Source organism: Telopea speciosissima, chromosome 3 (genome assembly GCF_018873765.1).
Source record: "Telopea speciosissima isolate NSW1024214 ecotype Mountain lineage chromosome 3, Tspe_v1, whole genome shotgun sequence".
NCBI lineage: Eukaryota > Viridiplantae > Streptophyta > Magnoliopsida > Proteales > Proteaceae > Telopea > Telopea speciosissima.
This window is the reverse complement of record NC_057918.1, coordinates 16,554,736-16,570,255: the sequence shown is the minus strand read 5'-3', so window position 1 is coordinate 16,570,255 and position 15,520 is coordinate 16,554,736. Positions and strand designations below refer to the sequence as shown.

The following is a 15,520-nucleotide window of genomic DNA, read 5'->3' as shown; positions in this document are numbered from 1 at the left end:
GTATGATACTGTTTTGTTCAAAGAACCCTCTCATATTTTTTAGGGAGAATGTTCTCTGTGCCAGGGGCACAGGTTGAGCCCAGACACATGGGGGTGGGTGCAATGATCACCTTGCCCTCTAAGTGGCAGACCCATGTGTCTGGGCGTAGCTTGCACTGCGGCATGGAGAACATGAGCCCCTTCTTTTATTATAAAATCGGGATTGTATTGAAAAAAGCAAGTAAAAGTATACGGCCACGAAAAATCCATATAATATAATCACGTGCTTAAATTACAAAAAGAATGGAGAAAAATAGAAAAGAAATAAAATGGCAAAACAGAAAAGATAAGGAAAAAGGGCCCATGAGATATGAAGGAGAAAACAAAAGATTTCTGCCGTAATGATGTATTAATCGAAACCTTTCGAGTTCCGAGTTGCAGATGTAGCCAATCAATTTCTCTCTGTCCTGTTTCCTCTTAGTCTTTTCCCGCAGTCCCTCTGCTCAAGATCTTATTTTTAGGGTTTCATGGGCTCGCCTCATTCAGGTGGTTTACTTTTCTCTCCTTATTCTACTTCTCATCTTCCATTTTAGTGGTTGCCTCGGTAGTTTCAGGAAATTATGGTTTCTGATGCTCGAATCTGAAGGATTTGGATGTTCAATTTTAGTGGATCTTTTTTTTAATGCTTTCTCCCTTGTATAAAATCTGGGTTTCGTTTGTATTCCTTCGGCTGCTGTGTAAGTTTGTGATTTTGCTTTCGGAATTTATTGATGTCATTATTTTCTGATCGATGAGATAATTAGATTTGCACGAATGAACTGGAAAGGCTGGATCTTCTAATCACTCCCCCCCCCCCCCTCCCCGCACTTAAAAAAAAAAAAAGGGAACCCACTCAGAGTTTCAGGAAAAAGCTTATAGATGTGCGTTTGTTTGATTTTGATTCTCTGAGACGTGTTTTTTCAAATTGCTATCATTCACATGCTGACTTGCTTGTTAATATGACAGTTTCTTTAAGAGGCTGATGCTGGATTTTCAATGATTTTGATAGTGAAATTTGATACATGGACTGTAGAACTTGGTGGTGTTTGAGGTGTCATTGCGGTCAGGATGAACTGCTAATTGAAAGCTCAATTCTGGCACATTAGTTATCTTTGGTTTTCTTCCTCCCTTCCTTCTTTCCCTTCCCCCCCCCCCTCCCCCCTCCTCCTCCCTTATTTTTAAATTATGTGTATGTGTGTGGGTGTGTTCCTGCCGGGGGGGAGGGGGGGAGTTGTGGGATTCCTCTTGGGTTTTTTTGGCTTTTGAGGAAGTCTAAGTTGCACAGAACCAATTTCTGCTGGAAGCTGCGGTTTAATCAACTCTAATGATAAAACATTGAATAATTTGTACTTTATTCTTCACAATTTTGTTTAACATAGAAAGCATCCCTTCTTTTTTCCTTAAGTCATGCTAAAGTTTTGTTTTATTTGTAACATGTCGGGACTGAAATTGCAAAATAGGCATGCCTTACCTAGGCAGCGTTTGGTATGCATTCTAGGTCGATTTCGCATTCTTGGAAGATAAAAATAGTTGTTTTTATCATCAAAGAATGCGAAGTCGACTTAGAATGCATACCAAGCACAGCCCTATTTTTAATTATATAGTTTTAGTATGCTTCTTTCATCTCTCACATGGTTGTCACAAGTTCTGCAAATGAAAAAGGACCTGCCTGTGTAACTTGGTTGGATGAGATTCTATCATGTTGGTTACTCTTTTATTTAGTTATGCTTCTGAAAAATTAGATGTTTTTGTTCCAGACTTCGATTTCAAGATGATTGCTTGCCTTGGATGCGGATCATGAGGAACTGGCTTTTTGTCCAATTGGGAAAAAGAAAAAAGAGCATCTAAGTAGTAAATATTTGATATAATTTGGTTGCATATGATGGAGGATGAGAATGGGATTGAGCTAAGCTTGGGTCTTTCTTGTGGTGGCTCTGTTGGTAAATCAAAGAGTAAAGATGGAAGTTCTTCAGATATTAAGACTGTGGAAGGAGGTGTTAACAATAAATTAGTGGGTGATTTGAAGAACTTTTATCATATTGGCACCCAGAAACAGGACTTAGATACTGATTCCCAGAAAAGTGATCTGGTGAAATCCCAAGAGAACTTCTTTACTAACCTTGCAAACACCTCAGAGGCAGGTACTTCTAAGGATTTGCATGGAAACAACAATACACAGTTCCCCAGATATGGAGGACTTTGGGCTCCAAATGTTAATAGGTCTGCTGACGTTGACGGAGAGAAGTCCGATCTACATGAAATAGGAGGCAAGCTGTGGACAGAATCATGTAACAAACGTAAAATGTTATTTGAGGAGACGAATCACCAAAAGAAACATGAAAGAGATGTTCCATATGGTGATGTACATGGTAAGAATTCTTCTGTGGCTGTTATTTCCTCAGTGAAAACTTCACATGTTTCGATGACCACTGAAGATGGTTCAACTGCCGAAAATGAAGATGTGGCGGAGTCTGAAGTTGAGGGTTCGACATCAAGGCAGGGTTTACATCATGAAAATGGCACAAAAAGGTACATGGGTAATGCTCGCTCCTCCGAGTTTCCCAAAGAGAAGCATGGGATTAGTGATTCTGGTGCTAAAGACATGCAAGGGCAAAAGCAATCTAATGTTCCACCAGGAAATGAATCTAATATTGGAAACCTAACATATGGGATTCCATATTCTCTACAACCTCTCACAGTAATGACCGTGCCATCCTCATTGCCTGTGAAGGTGCCTAACTCAAATGGTCCTTCCAGCACATCAGGGTTTCCTGGACCTTGTGTGATGCAGATGATGCCTTGTGCAAATAGTGAGTGGCCAGTCAGCCAGCCAATGAATCCTAGCAATATGCCATTGACTTTTGGTTACTCAACATTACAACTTCCGATATTGGAGACAGATCAGCCGTGGGGAATGGTTTCTCATGTTCAACAGTTGCCTCCTTCCTATGCTGGAAGGAATATTGGCAGTGTGGTCTTGAATTCGGATAAATCAGAAGATGGATTAAAGATTTCTCCAGGTTAAAAATCTCTTCCATTTTTGTGGCTCCCTTTTATGCCTTCACTTATTTAGGGATAAGGAATGGTAAATTAGAAATTAGAATGCCTGATCGCTGTGATTAGTTTTATGATCAGCCAGACAAGGAGATGTTTCATAACCATGATAATTAGTTGCTTTATTTATCCACCCTTGTGGATTGATCTGGGCATGATTGTTATGGACATGGTTCAAGGTCTTGGTTTCGGTCCTGGTTTCGTCTAGGCAGAAAACCGAGTTAGACTGAGATCTTGGTGAGTTGGTGCAAAATTTTTTTTAACTTGTTCCATGGTTTTGGTGGGTTTTTTATTTTGTGGCCTATCAGTACGTCAAATCCTACCAACCTAGGGTCCAAAGTCAAACTCCTATTTTGACTTTGATTTTTAGAACCTGATAGTGCCCTTGTGTTTAAATGGCCCAAAATAGGCTGTATGTTAAGTTTCATGACCTAACTAGGTCAAAAACCCACCAAAACCATGGAACCTCTATGACGACATACTAATAGGCCCTATTCTACACATAATTTAGTAGTAGTAAAAATAGGATGAAAACCAGTTTTTTTGGAGCGTCTCTGCCGAAACCAGCGGGACGACCGAGAACAGTCAAGATTTCTTCTGGTCTCGGTCGAGTTGAGTCACTTTTATATGTTGGGTTTGGTTTGGTGTCGGTCGAACCGAGATCTCAGCCGAGACAGTGTATTTCTCCCATTTTGTAAATGGTTTCGTCTCGGAGTTGCAAAATACCGAGATATTTCCGAGATCTCGGCGAGACCTTGTGTTATGGTTATGGATCTTGAGGGAAGCCTTGATGACCCAGCTTGCCATCATGATGTAGAAAGTTGATTAGGATTGAGTAGCTTAACTATTTGATTCGTTCTTGTCGGCGGAGTTAATTAATTGGCTTGGACATTGTTGAAGCCAGAGGATACTAAGATATACTTTAGGTCTTGGTTTGCAATTAAACATTTTTTTTTTCCCTTGGGGGGGTGGGTTGTTAAAGAGAATATGAGAAGGAAACAGATAAAGAATAGAAATATTAAGTTCAAGAGCTAACCTATTCCTCTCTCTGTTCACGAACTGGAAAGATATCAATGTTCTTCGACATAGAAATCAAAGACTGAATGTCTGAAAGTAAATTATTCAACCTGCCATCATGCACCTTGGGCCCAAATCTCATTAACTCCTCACAACATACTTTGCTTCTGAGAGAACGTTAAGTCTAGAGAGACTTTTGTGTGCCAACTCATCTCTGGAGAATGCTGTATGCTTCTGCCTCTTCAGCTGTCCCACAACTGCTGCAAGTACTTGCTCCTGCACCCTGGAACTCCATGTTACTATTAAAAATGATAAAACCATTAGCCGATTTAATACCTTTCATATAGCTAGGAAGCAAGAACATTGTGAATCACTGACACCCATAAGATTGCCCAGATGGACTGATTGGCAGTATTACCATCCAATGTAGTAGGGGATCCACTTGTGTTTTATCTCATTGGCCTTCTTTACAGGATAGCTGTTGTATTCCAAACTAGTGCCCGGTACAAGAAATCTGGAAGCTGCTGCTTCTTGCTAATGTTTGGGCATCATGGTTGTGCCACATTTTCAGGACTGTGAAGCAGTTTATATTGCCGCTGATTTTATTCTGGGAAATGAAGTTCGTATTCCATTAGTTTTAATCTACTTTTATTATGAATATTGTCAAGTGTCTTCTAAATGATGGTCTTGTTAGTTATGTATTAATGTTTGCGTGCTTTTATTTTCCTTATTTTATCATTATTACTATTTCTTAATTAGGTTTATACTTGTGCTTGATTTTCCTGATTTTACCTTTTCCTACGTTGATGCAGCTGTTGTTCAGGGACCTTCTCATAGCTCATCAGAAGCTTCTCCATATGATGGGAAAGCATCTGAGTCAGCCAAAGGGAGTGGCAAACAGCATGCTTCTGAAGAGGGTGGTGCCATTTCCTCTTCTCAGACAGAAGATTTGGTCAAGGGGAATGGAATGATCTTCAGGCCAAAGGAAGTATCAGACCAATCGGCAGTGGATGGCTTCCCATACGAAGGCTCGGCTATTAGGCCAGGTATTGCTGCAGGTTTGAAATTTGGGGGACGTGGTTCTTATCCTGATCTACCATGGGTTTCTACTACAGGTCCAGGCCCAAATGGGAGGACAATTTCTGGCGTTACTTATAGAATTGACAAAAACCAGGTAAAGATAGTTTGTGCATGCCATGGGTCTCATATGTCCCCGGAAGAGTTTATTCAGCATGCCAGTGCGGATCAACACAACCCTGAGAACAGCTCAGGTTTCGTGTCATTTCCAAATGGCAATCCTGCAAGTTCAGCCCAGGGCTGATGTCTTAGAGTAATAATAAGATGACTTATTTTGCAATGAAAACATCTGCCTGTGGTTTTCTTTACCATATTGTAAGCTTCCTCGTTATCTTTCTTGCTATATATATGTCACTGATTTATTTGCAATCCAATCAAATGTCTTGAGTAACCAGTATTTTTATGCAGGCTAATGTAATCATTGAACATCATTATTCTGTTGTCAAGTAGTAGCATCGAAAAGTCATCCCTTCCACATATTATTAGTTGTTTGGGACATTTTTGTATAAATAATGCAACATAGAGTTGCACCTAAAAGACCTTGACATTTCTGTGCCTTGGATTTTAGGATTCCTCATGAGATGGAAAAAGTCAAATTTCAGGAGTTGTTAATGACAAACTGTTGATCTTTCATGATTTTTGTCTGTTAGATGCCATCTTGTGGGCAGCATCTGAATCCTTGCCCCAAATTGATTTTTAGCCGCTATTTTTTTTATTCTTTTCTCATTTTGTATGTAGAAGAGCAATGGATGCATTAACCTATCAGATAGAGAGTCGGTTTTTTCTCCTCTCATTTCAGATTCATTGTTTAGGTCTCCTTTCTCTGTATGCTCCTAAGCAGACAGTAGGGAACTCCAGATATATTAGAAGCTTTAACAGGCATTGAACTCGGGGTTTCATGAAGATGATCTTAGTTATTACACAGTGCATATGCATGGTACTCTTGTTTCCTCTTATACCTTTCTTTGCTGTTTTGAATGTTCAGTTTATTATTTTGCTCGACCATTTTTTGGCATAGGCATGTGCTCCATAGAGGAACCTAATCTGATTCAACCTTGAATGGACATTTTCTTGAGCTGAGCTCTTGGAGCCTATCTTCGTATTGGTATGGGTTACAGGCTGAGTGTGCTGCTCCTGGAGTAGGGGTTTGGATTACAGGCTAGGTGTACAACTAGCCTTGCTTGAGTTGCATCCAATTGCAACATCAACTGTATATATATTAAATGTGGATTAGATACTTAATCCATGGCCTTTATCTTATCTTGCATATACATATATAAGGATAGGGTAGGGCCAGTCTCAACCCAAGGCTTTAGCGCAGGCCCAGCTCAGCCTAGCTCCGGGTTTAGAAATTCCAACACTAGTTCAGCTCAGGTTTGCCGGGCCAAACTTGCACCCCAGAATACGAGTGAGCTAAAGCTGAAGTAGAAGCACCTGGAGCATTTTTTGGGTAAACAAACACCTGAAGCTTTATGATGTTGGGTTCAGACAGAGCAGTAAAGTAGGCTTTGAATTCCTTCCTTCCCCTCTCAGCTGGCATAAAGAGCAGCAGTGATGTAGTAGTAGATGAAACTTTGGTGTGGGTGGGTGGGTGAGTAGGGGGTGGTGGGTGTGTGTTTTCGCTCTTAATCAATTAATATTTTGGAGGGGAAGCAAGGAGATGTTGATGTAGAAGGTTGTGGGTCCTATTATTGAGGCCCCAATCAACACAAATTAAGATAAAAAATATGACTCACTGCCGAAGGAAAGGTTATCAAGAATCGGGGGACGTCTAGTAGTCAAGCTACTTTTATAGGCAGGCTTATCCATAGGGTACTGCCCACATAGCAAAGGGAAATTATAATTTTGAAAAGAGGTAGATCCAAAGGTCTTCTATTTACAGGTAAAGTTTTGGCCTAATTAGGGTTGACCAGGCCGCAAAATAAAGCTTTCAATAATGCAAGGCTGCCCAGATTGGGTGTATGGCAATAAATGATAGATATATGATCAAGTTTAAATATGGAATTTGGCAAGTGATTGATCCAAATGATTCTCTAGATATCCAATACATAGAATTGCCGCATCATCATCCACATCATGGGTGTTGTATGGTGTGACCATCCATAACCTTCTGATCTTTTTAAAGAAAAGAGGATTATTTTGGCATAGTAGTCCTTTTATTTTGGCATCATACACACCCAAAGCGGGAGGAGAGAGGCTTCTGTGGGTGTTAAACCACATATAGTATAGAGGTTCACATCAAATGAGGAGAGGGGTTATGTGAAGGGGAATGTATACAGGCGGTCAAGTGCTCGCTTTTTCCCTAATTTTGGGGAAAGTTTTTCTCCACACATAAACGACGATTCACCTACCATCCTAGGTTTCACAAACCCTTATAGGGTTGTAGAATGTTTCCAAAATACCCTTCTGATGCCTTCCCCTGCCTTCTCCAATGGGTGAAGGAAAGCCCGATCCAATTTTATTTATGAATATTACAAATTAATTATGTTTAAATTGAGTTTTCTTCATCCATTAATCCTCTTACCATTACTAGGAAGAGATGTTTTGAATTTGTACAATAAGGGTGGAAGTTTATGATAACATATAGTTTGATCACAAGGCAAAATCACCGGGGGGTGTGGGGGAGATTTCTTCCTCCACAGATGAAGAAAAACTTTCACCATAATCCGTGTTGCAGGTACATGGGGGTGGGTGCAATGACCACCCTGCCCCCTTGCATAAACTGCCCATGTGCCTAGACACAAGTTGCGCAGCGGCATAGAGAACATTCCTCCTTTAAATATATTGGGAGTTGTTATATTCAAAAGCGTATAAGATAATCAACCTTGACTTTTGTGGACAACACACCTAAATGTCTCATTTGACATTTTAGGGTTGTAATAGAGTAGGGTCCAGAACTCCAGGCTAAGCTAAGATTGCCCTATTCCATGACCCAAAAGTCCAAAGCCTTTTTAATCTTTACCATTGGAAACTGAGCATCAATAGGATGATACCTCCACAGGTGGGGCAGGGCAAGGATTTAAATTATGGAATCGTGGATTGCATCTGATCATGGTTTGAGATAGTGACATCGTATCGTTCGTATCGGGTGATATGGTTTTGCAAGTGATCGATCCCAATATTGTGTCAATATCGTATTGATGATACAGTATGAACAAGAGGTAAAATGATAAAAAAAAAAAAAACCTATTTATAAAGGAGAATTAGGGGTAAATTTGTCTGATATGATTGATCCATGTTGATTCCAATCTAATACCATATCAGTTTTCGAGTTGACTGATACCATGCACTAAAACCATGGATCCGATCCAATCCCGATTAAAAGGCTGAGTTGATCTAGGACTAGTTGAGTTTGGGCATACCAACGATTATAAACAGGCCTTGTCAACCAATTTTTCGACGGATTTGTGTCGGATTCATTGATCGGACTTGCCTGATCCTAAGTTGACCTAGTGATATGCCACTTGGATTTAAAAAAAAAAAGCCTTTATTCAAACGCACGGTCACCCATAATTACATCAACATGTATATTTTTTGTCACTAAGAAAAATGATGTGGTAATTCTGATCATTGAATGTTTAAAAAATGATGTATATATAAAAAAATTGATGTAGATTAATTGCATTTTAATTCTAGAACAAAATTGAATTGGCATATCTTCAATTCTTCATGTGTATGTCATGCATCCTAGGGTAATTCATTTGTATTATTTTTCCTTGGGTTTCGTCACTCGACAATCTTAGATCAGATTGAAATTTTATATATGAATAGAAAACTTCAGAATCTATGTATAAAAAATTTTAGTCTCATCTGAATTGGAATGTAACAATGTTTAGTATATGATCGTGTCATATCAAAATATATCAACGCAAGTCAACTCTTTAGATTGTTGGAATAAAAAACTATGTAAGGACGTGGGCAGCTGTTATATGACCATGAAGGTCTTTAGATTGGAATCTGATCTGATATGTTCAACTTGTTTGTAATTTAGTCAATTGCTCCCGTAATCCTTACTAAAACTGGAAATTTTGAAAGCTTCGATGCGACCTCCCTAAGTCTTATTTTTCCCCCCTTTTTTCACGGAACCTCCTCAAGTCCATTGAAGGTTGCTTGTAGGGCACAAATGACAGCCAAAATCCGCAAGGAAATTTTTTTTTTTTTTTTCCTATTATCAATCCATAAACCACCCTCACCAGTTGGGTGTAGATGGGTAAGGTACATGTGGGAATATGCTCATATCCTTCCATACATGGATTGAAGTATTGGTATCATATTTCTACCAAAATAAAAAGTATCGATATCATATTGGTCGATATAAATTGATGTCGTTAGATCATTTCGGACACTCGAAAGTAATTATTCCATTTATATGATGTATTGTACATTATGTATTACTCTGTTACCACATACTCTGTTAGGTAGTTTTAGGTAAGGTGGACGAAAGGAACCCTTTCCATGGAAGATTGAGTAAAAGCAAAGCAACCTCAACATGTAAGCTCTAGAGAAGTGGTGGCCACAGTTTTAGAATCGTAACTTGATTAAAAATGGTGTTTTGATGTTGTATCATGTCAATATCGTTCAATATGGCCAAAACATATCAATTTTGATATTAGTATCATCGGTTATCAATACTGGTGTCGATATTGTGAACTACATCCATGGCGGTGGTCCTTTGTATTCCTTGTGGCCCCCACTAGATGCCTAAGTATCTTAGTAGGTGCCGTTTGGTTGTACTCCCACTGAGTGTTCCTATTGTTCTTTTGTTCCACAAGAACAGAAGTGTTGTCAAAGGAGAGTCCGGACATCTAAATCAAAATGGACAAGAGAGCAATCCCAATTCTGATTAATCCATGAACACAAGGGTTATGTGTGTAGATCCATAACCCTGACTCCCTGAGTCCGATCCTCTCCAACGCACCAATGAGTGCAGTGAGAATAGGGCAGTTAGAGCTGTCCTTGAGCACGTGTCAGACCCGGGATCCGGATCAGATTCCGGGTTTTAAATCCTGAATTCAATGTTCCATTGTTTTCCTTTTAATATTACAGTAATTTGTTGATTACTATGGTATTAGAGTTTTTAATTAAATTATTATGGTATTAGTCGGCTGCAAATATAAAACGTCAAAATCCAAAGCTTTTGAAATTCTCTACTAATCGCGTTCTTAAAAGTAATTCCCTGGCGATATGTTTTTAGCCAATTTATGTTAGAGAATTTCCGCGAAGTTTGATTCTTCTCTTCTCGAATCGCTATGGGTAATTTGGTTTCGATCACCACCATCATCAACATCTTGGTTCCTTTCTTCTTCCTCTTCATCGATGCTGAAGCGCAATCTCCGGGGAGCTACAACTACGACAACATGGAGAATGGGTTCCGGCCAAGTCTCGCCGTCGTCATTGGAATCCTCTCCATAATGTTCTCTTTGACCTTTCTCCTTTTAGTCTATGCCAAATTCTGTCACAGACCACTCCCTTCCGACCTTATCGTTGGCGGCGCTGATCAAGGTCGCTTTGGTAACCGTGGGATACTGAGGTCAAGCTCAAGCTCTCGCTTCTCCGGTATCGACAAGACGGTGATCGAATCGCTCCCTTACTTCCGCTTCTCTACTTTGGAAGGAGCAAGAGAAGGCCTAGAGTGCGCCGTTTGCCTTTCCAAATTCGAAGATATCGAGATTCTTAGATTGTTGCCTAAATGCAAGCATGCTTTCCACATCGATTGTGTCGATCGCTGGCTCGAGAATCACTCTAGCTGTCCTCTGTGCAGGCACAGGGTCGACCCTTCCGACATCACCATCTTCACCACTTCCAACAGTTTAAGAATCTCTCGGAATCCCTCTGATCTCACCGATGATCACAATATCGAACTCTTTGTACGGAGAGAGCAAGATCCTGATAATAATCAAGTGGGCTCATCGTCTTCCAGGTTTAGCATCGGTAGCAGCTTTCGAAGAATCGAAAAGGGCCAGAAAGGGGAAGAATTGCCAATCCAGGAAGAAAAACCCGTTATCAACGGCGAATATGGTGGGGATAACGATGCTGATGATCGTAACTTGCTGGTTAAATTCAATCGTAGTATTATAGTCTCCGACGTCGTCTTCAAGAATCGATGGAGCGATGTCAATTCTTCTGATCTCAGCCAGTTGAATTCTGAGATGTTGAGAGTGATGTCGAGCAGGGGATTCTCACCCTTGGCTTCGAGTAGCGAGCGATTCAGTACTCCTGTGACGGCATTATCCGACAATGGGTCTTCATCAAATGAGAGAATTCTGAAAATTAAGGAAGAGATAGAGAGGAAGAAGGTGTTCGAGAATAAGCTCAATAAGATCAAGACGAACTATTCGTTTTCTTCCAACTCAAACTTCCCTTCTACTTCGGGGTCCGAATCAAATCCAAGAGTTCCACCAGGTCTATTGGTTCCGTCAGAGGCCAGATCGGTGTCCGAGATTAACCTCTCGAGATTTCCAGATTACAGAGTGAAGAACAGAATTAGAGAGTCTTTGAATCATAACGGGAAAGACGAGAGGTTGAGGAAGGTTTGGATACCCATTGCGAGACGGACGGTTCAGTGGTTTGCGGGTCGGGAGAACAGGTCACAGCAGCAGCAGCAGCACCAATCTCATCCTCAGCACACATCTAACGTATAGACGAAATAGTAGAATGAAACGATCTCTCTGCAACTGCGAAGGTTAGTTTTTTTGACGCCATTAATGTTTTGTAGTTGGAACTCCCAAGTCCCAAGGCCTTGGTGGGTTGCTGCAATGGCGAATCTCAGACAGACCCAGTGAAGTGACCAGGGAATATACTCAGATTGGAGGTGGGGAAAAAGGTTTCGTTTGTCGAGTACGTAGATTCTACTTAGATACAGACCCAAGGCGAAAATTATGAAGGAGATTAGAAACAGAGAGAGAGAGAGAGAACAAATTTTCATTTTATCCATTAAAAAACTGTTCTTATACATTTTATCAACTCTGTGTCTTACGAATTGTGCCTGAAAGTGAAACTGAATCACTACTACTCACAAATTGGGTTGTGAATTCGACTGTGCCGTTGCCATTTCCCTGCACAAGAGAAGAGAGAAGAAGAGGGTAGACCTCGGAGTTCGGAGAATGCGATCGGGTATTTCTGATTGCAGGAGTTGTTGGGGAATGTATGATTGATTGTGTGTACGTCGAGTGGGCTTTCGTGTTCGGCAGATGAAATTCTTGCAAGACATGTGGCAAGCAGGTAAACAACTTCAGTTGAGGTCCCCCAAAGAAGAAGAAGAAGTCTACAAAATCCATTAAAGCTGGAAGTCTTAACTGCTTGTCTGCCATGTTTTTGCTTGTAGGTCCATAAGAGAATTGGGGTTTAGAGTTTTGTGAGCTGAAAACATTATTCCTGTAAAGGAGTATTGTTCAAATTAGGGTTGTAATCGGGATTGATTTTGTAATTTGTACTGTAATTAGGATTAAAATAGAAAGTTATACTGGCAAGCATTTTTTTATTTTTAAAAAAAGAAATCTGTCCGGGAGCCAACACTCCCATGAGTCTATCTCTCTCATCTTTATGTGAAAAGACATTTCTCTACTTTTGTTTTGAGGAGAGAGATAGACACATGGGAGTGATTGGTTCCATATGGCATCACTAATATCCGATATCATCTTGATATTGGATACAAATAGATATAGTATTGGGAAAAAGTTGGTTTTGTTCTTGAATTGGCGCATGATATGGGTAAATGTTAGCTGATCTATATAGTTACCGTATCAATATCGACGGTCACCAATACGAGCACCGATACTAATACCTAAAACCATGCTCCCTCTATATGTTGAAGATCCAAAATGTCATTTACTCCCTAACATCCATCCAAGTACAATGATGGTCTCTACCAAAAAAAAGAAGTACAATGATGGTCATTGGTTAAAGTTTCTGATACGAGTTTGAGAGAACTCAATCCTATAAACCGGTTTACAAAGTGAAGAAGGAACCCAAGAACTTATCAACCCAATTGATGTGAGACAGATAAATGTGATCGTAATATTCCACCACGCTTTGCAAGCTCGGCGCCCATGCTGGCTAGCTTTGCACTAACTATTAGTCTTGGCCGAACACTGCAACATCGACGTCGTCATCCGCGCTGCATGTTTGCACCTGAGAGATATGGTGCTTGCTCTAATACCATTGATATGAGTTTGGGAGAACTCAATCCTCTAAACCGACTTATAAGGTAAGGGAACCCAAGAACTTATCAATCCAATCGATGTGAGATAGATAAATGTGACTGTAAGAGTTTCTCCTTCATTGTTATTTAAGGAAAAATATTATCAAATTGGATCCTAAAAATTATGTCAATGTTCTCTTTTCCCGTTTTGGCTAAGCTAGAAAAGACTTCAATATTCACTACATAGTTTCAATACCAAAATGCATTTATTACAAACTTTAGACATAAGTAGCCATTGGTGGGAAGATACGAATCATAGGGTTTCTCATATTGCAAACTTCCATGTATAAAATTTAATAGTGCATATTGATATGCATCCTACGTATATCATGCATACTTGCGATTCTTCGACTATTATTTTAACTTTAGATTTTCAAAGCTATATTTTGTCATATGGCGAATTCTAATGGATCCGAAACTTAACAGTCTATTTGTCCATAAAATTTTGATCCATACGTGAACTACAACATGGCAATTGTTGACATTCAAAGTAAACGTATAAGAAAGAATCCTACCATGGGTTTGTAGATAGTAGGCTCTCTATGAGCCTCTATTTAATTACTTGACTGTTCAAATTAACTGGAATCATCCATTCATAGAGCTATTAGTTGTAGGGTTTTAAGAATCGAATTGTTATTGGTTGATCCTCCCTTATCTAGTACAGGAAAACCCTAGATACCTGAAATATACTGATTCCAAGGTCAATCGAAACCAATTCAGGCCGATTCCAATCTCATTCAATTTGAATCAGAATTGACCAAAATAATCCGGATCCCGATTCCGGGTTGAAAGACCAGAGGCATTGACTCCAATACTTCCATAGCACCATTTATTTCATTTTTTTTTTGAGCGGTGGTGGTGGGTGGTGGTAGTTGTAGTGACGTAGTGATGCAAAGAAACATATAAAATAAAGAAAGTGACAATTAGAAAAACGAAGGGGTTGAGAAATTAATGGATTAGAGAAACTTTCTTTGCCGTCCTAATAATGTTATTAAATCAGTTAATAATTGATTTTTTTTCTCATTTGAATTCTCACGTGGGAGGCAAACACATCCACAGAATAATCTCCTTGTGACCGTTGCAATTGTATATAACAAATTGATTGGTAGTTGATGGGAAAAGAAAACCATAAATAATTAACATCATAATTTAGATTAAAAACTTTCATCTCTCATTGCTCATGTAGTCAATTTTATATGGTAGAGGGATTCTCACGTTGGTATATATTATTAGAAAGAATCTTCTACGCCACACCAATGACAGTATATAGAATGGGTATCTTTCATAAGAATCCACAATGATCAGAGACGTAAGAAAATTTGATAATTTTGTCATCATCATATATATATGAGAAAAGATTCTTTGAACCGTTAGGGTAGGTGCGTTAGCACCTCTGTGTTTACCTATCTCCCAGTCATATGAATCACTTCGCTGCCTTTTAATGTACGATACTATTTTGTCTCACCTCATTGGTGTGCTACTCTATGCCACTTGCTCGTAGAACCCTCTCCATATATATGTTAGTTATTCATTTTTTCGTCCTAGTTCCAATCTGTCTCCATCTACCGTATACGACTCATCAAGTAGAGAATGGGAAATAAAAATAACAGAAAACAATTTTAACATGTTAAACAAATGGAGCAAAGGATTCCATGGACCCAATTCATCATTAGAGAAGCTTAATTTCTATCATTTTTTGAGATGCTTCATTAGTTAATTAATTACAAGAAAAAGACGGATTAATAATCACTGTTGATCGGTTGGCGATGTCCATAGTGGGTAGAGCCCAGCTAGGGTGTCACTCTCACCTCTCTCTTTCTTTCATGAAGAATAAAACTACCTTGTGATTAGGACCTCATTTATTTTTCGGGGTTTGTTGGGAGAGAAAATTGAGGAATTAGGCCCCACATGTTGGAAGGATGAATGTCAGGGATAGCAAAAGACAGCGACATAGTAGTGCCATGCAAAAAATGTCAAATTTATACTAAAAAATCAGATGGGAAATTAGCTTCTTTAAGGAATTACGAAAGTATGGATTACTGACCATGGCTAAGGCAGAAGAGATTGACAATCCTTGAGTAGTGCTTGTAGAATTAGATTGAAGGAATATATTTCTGAATCCATTGCAATTTTTATAAGTCCGAATATTATCTG

At 39.4% G+C, this 15,520-nt stretch overlaps 2 protein-coding genes across 2 annotated transcripts; both read left to right on the top strand.

The window, feature by feature from the left end:
• Positions 1-363: 363 nt before the first annotated feature.
• Positions 364-5,641, top strand: LOC122654507 (ninja-family protein mc410). The gene is made up of 3 exons (XM_043848630.1): positions 364-525; positions 1,776-3,038; positions 4,902-5,641. The coding sequence occupies exons 2-3, from the start codon at positions 1,898-1,900 to the stop codon at positions 5,408-5,410; spliced, it is 1,650 nt and encodes a 549-aa protein (XP_043704565.1). The 5' UTR covers positions 364-525; positions 1,776-1,897; the 3' UTR covers positions 5,411-5,641.
• Positions 5,642-10,409: 4,768 nt separating this feature from the next.
• LOC122656299 (E3 ubiquitin-protein ligase ATL42) lies at positions 10,410-11,807 on the top strand. Its single transcript, XM_043850783.1, has one exon. The coding sequence runs from the start codon at positions 10,416-10,418 to the stop codon at positions 11,805-11,807; it is 1,392 nt and encodes a 463-aa protein (XP_043706718.1). The 5' UTR covers positions 10,410-10,415.
• Positions 11,808-15,520: the final 3,713 nt, after the last annotated feature.

Coding starts and splice junctions, on each gene's coding strand:
- LOC122656299 (XM_043850783.1), top strand. CDS start 10,416: ATGGGTAATTTGGTTTCGATCACCACCATCATCAACATCTTGGTTCCT.
- LOC122654507 (XM_043848630.1), top strand. CDS start 1,898: ATGATGGAGGATGAGAATGGGATTGAGCTAAGCTTGGGTCTTTCTTGT. Junction 3,039..4,901: donor TGGATTAAAGATTTCTCCAG/GTTAAAAATCTC, acceptor ACGTTGATGCAG/CTGTTGTTCAGGGACCTTCT.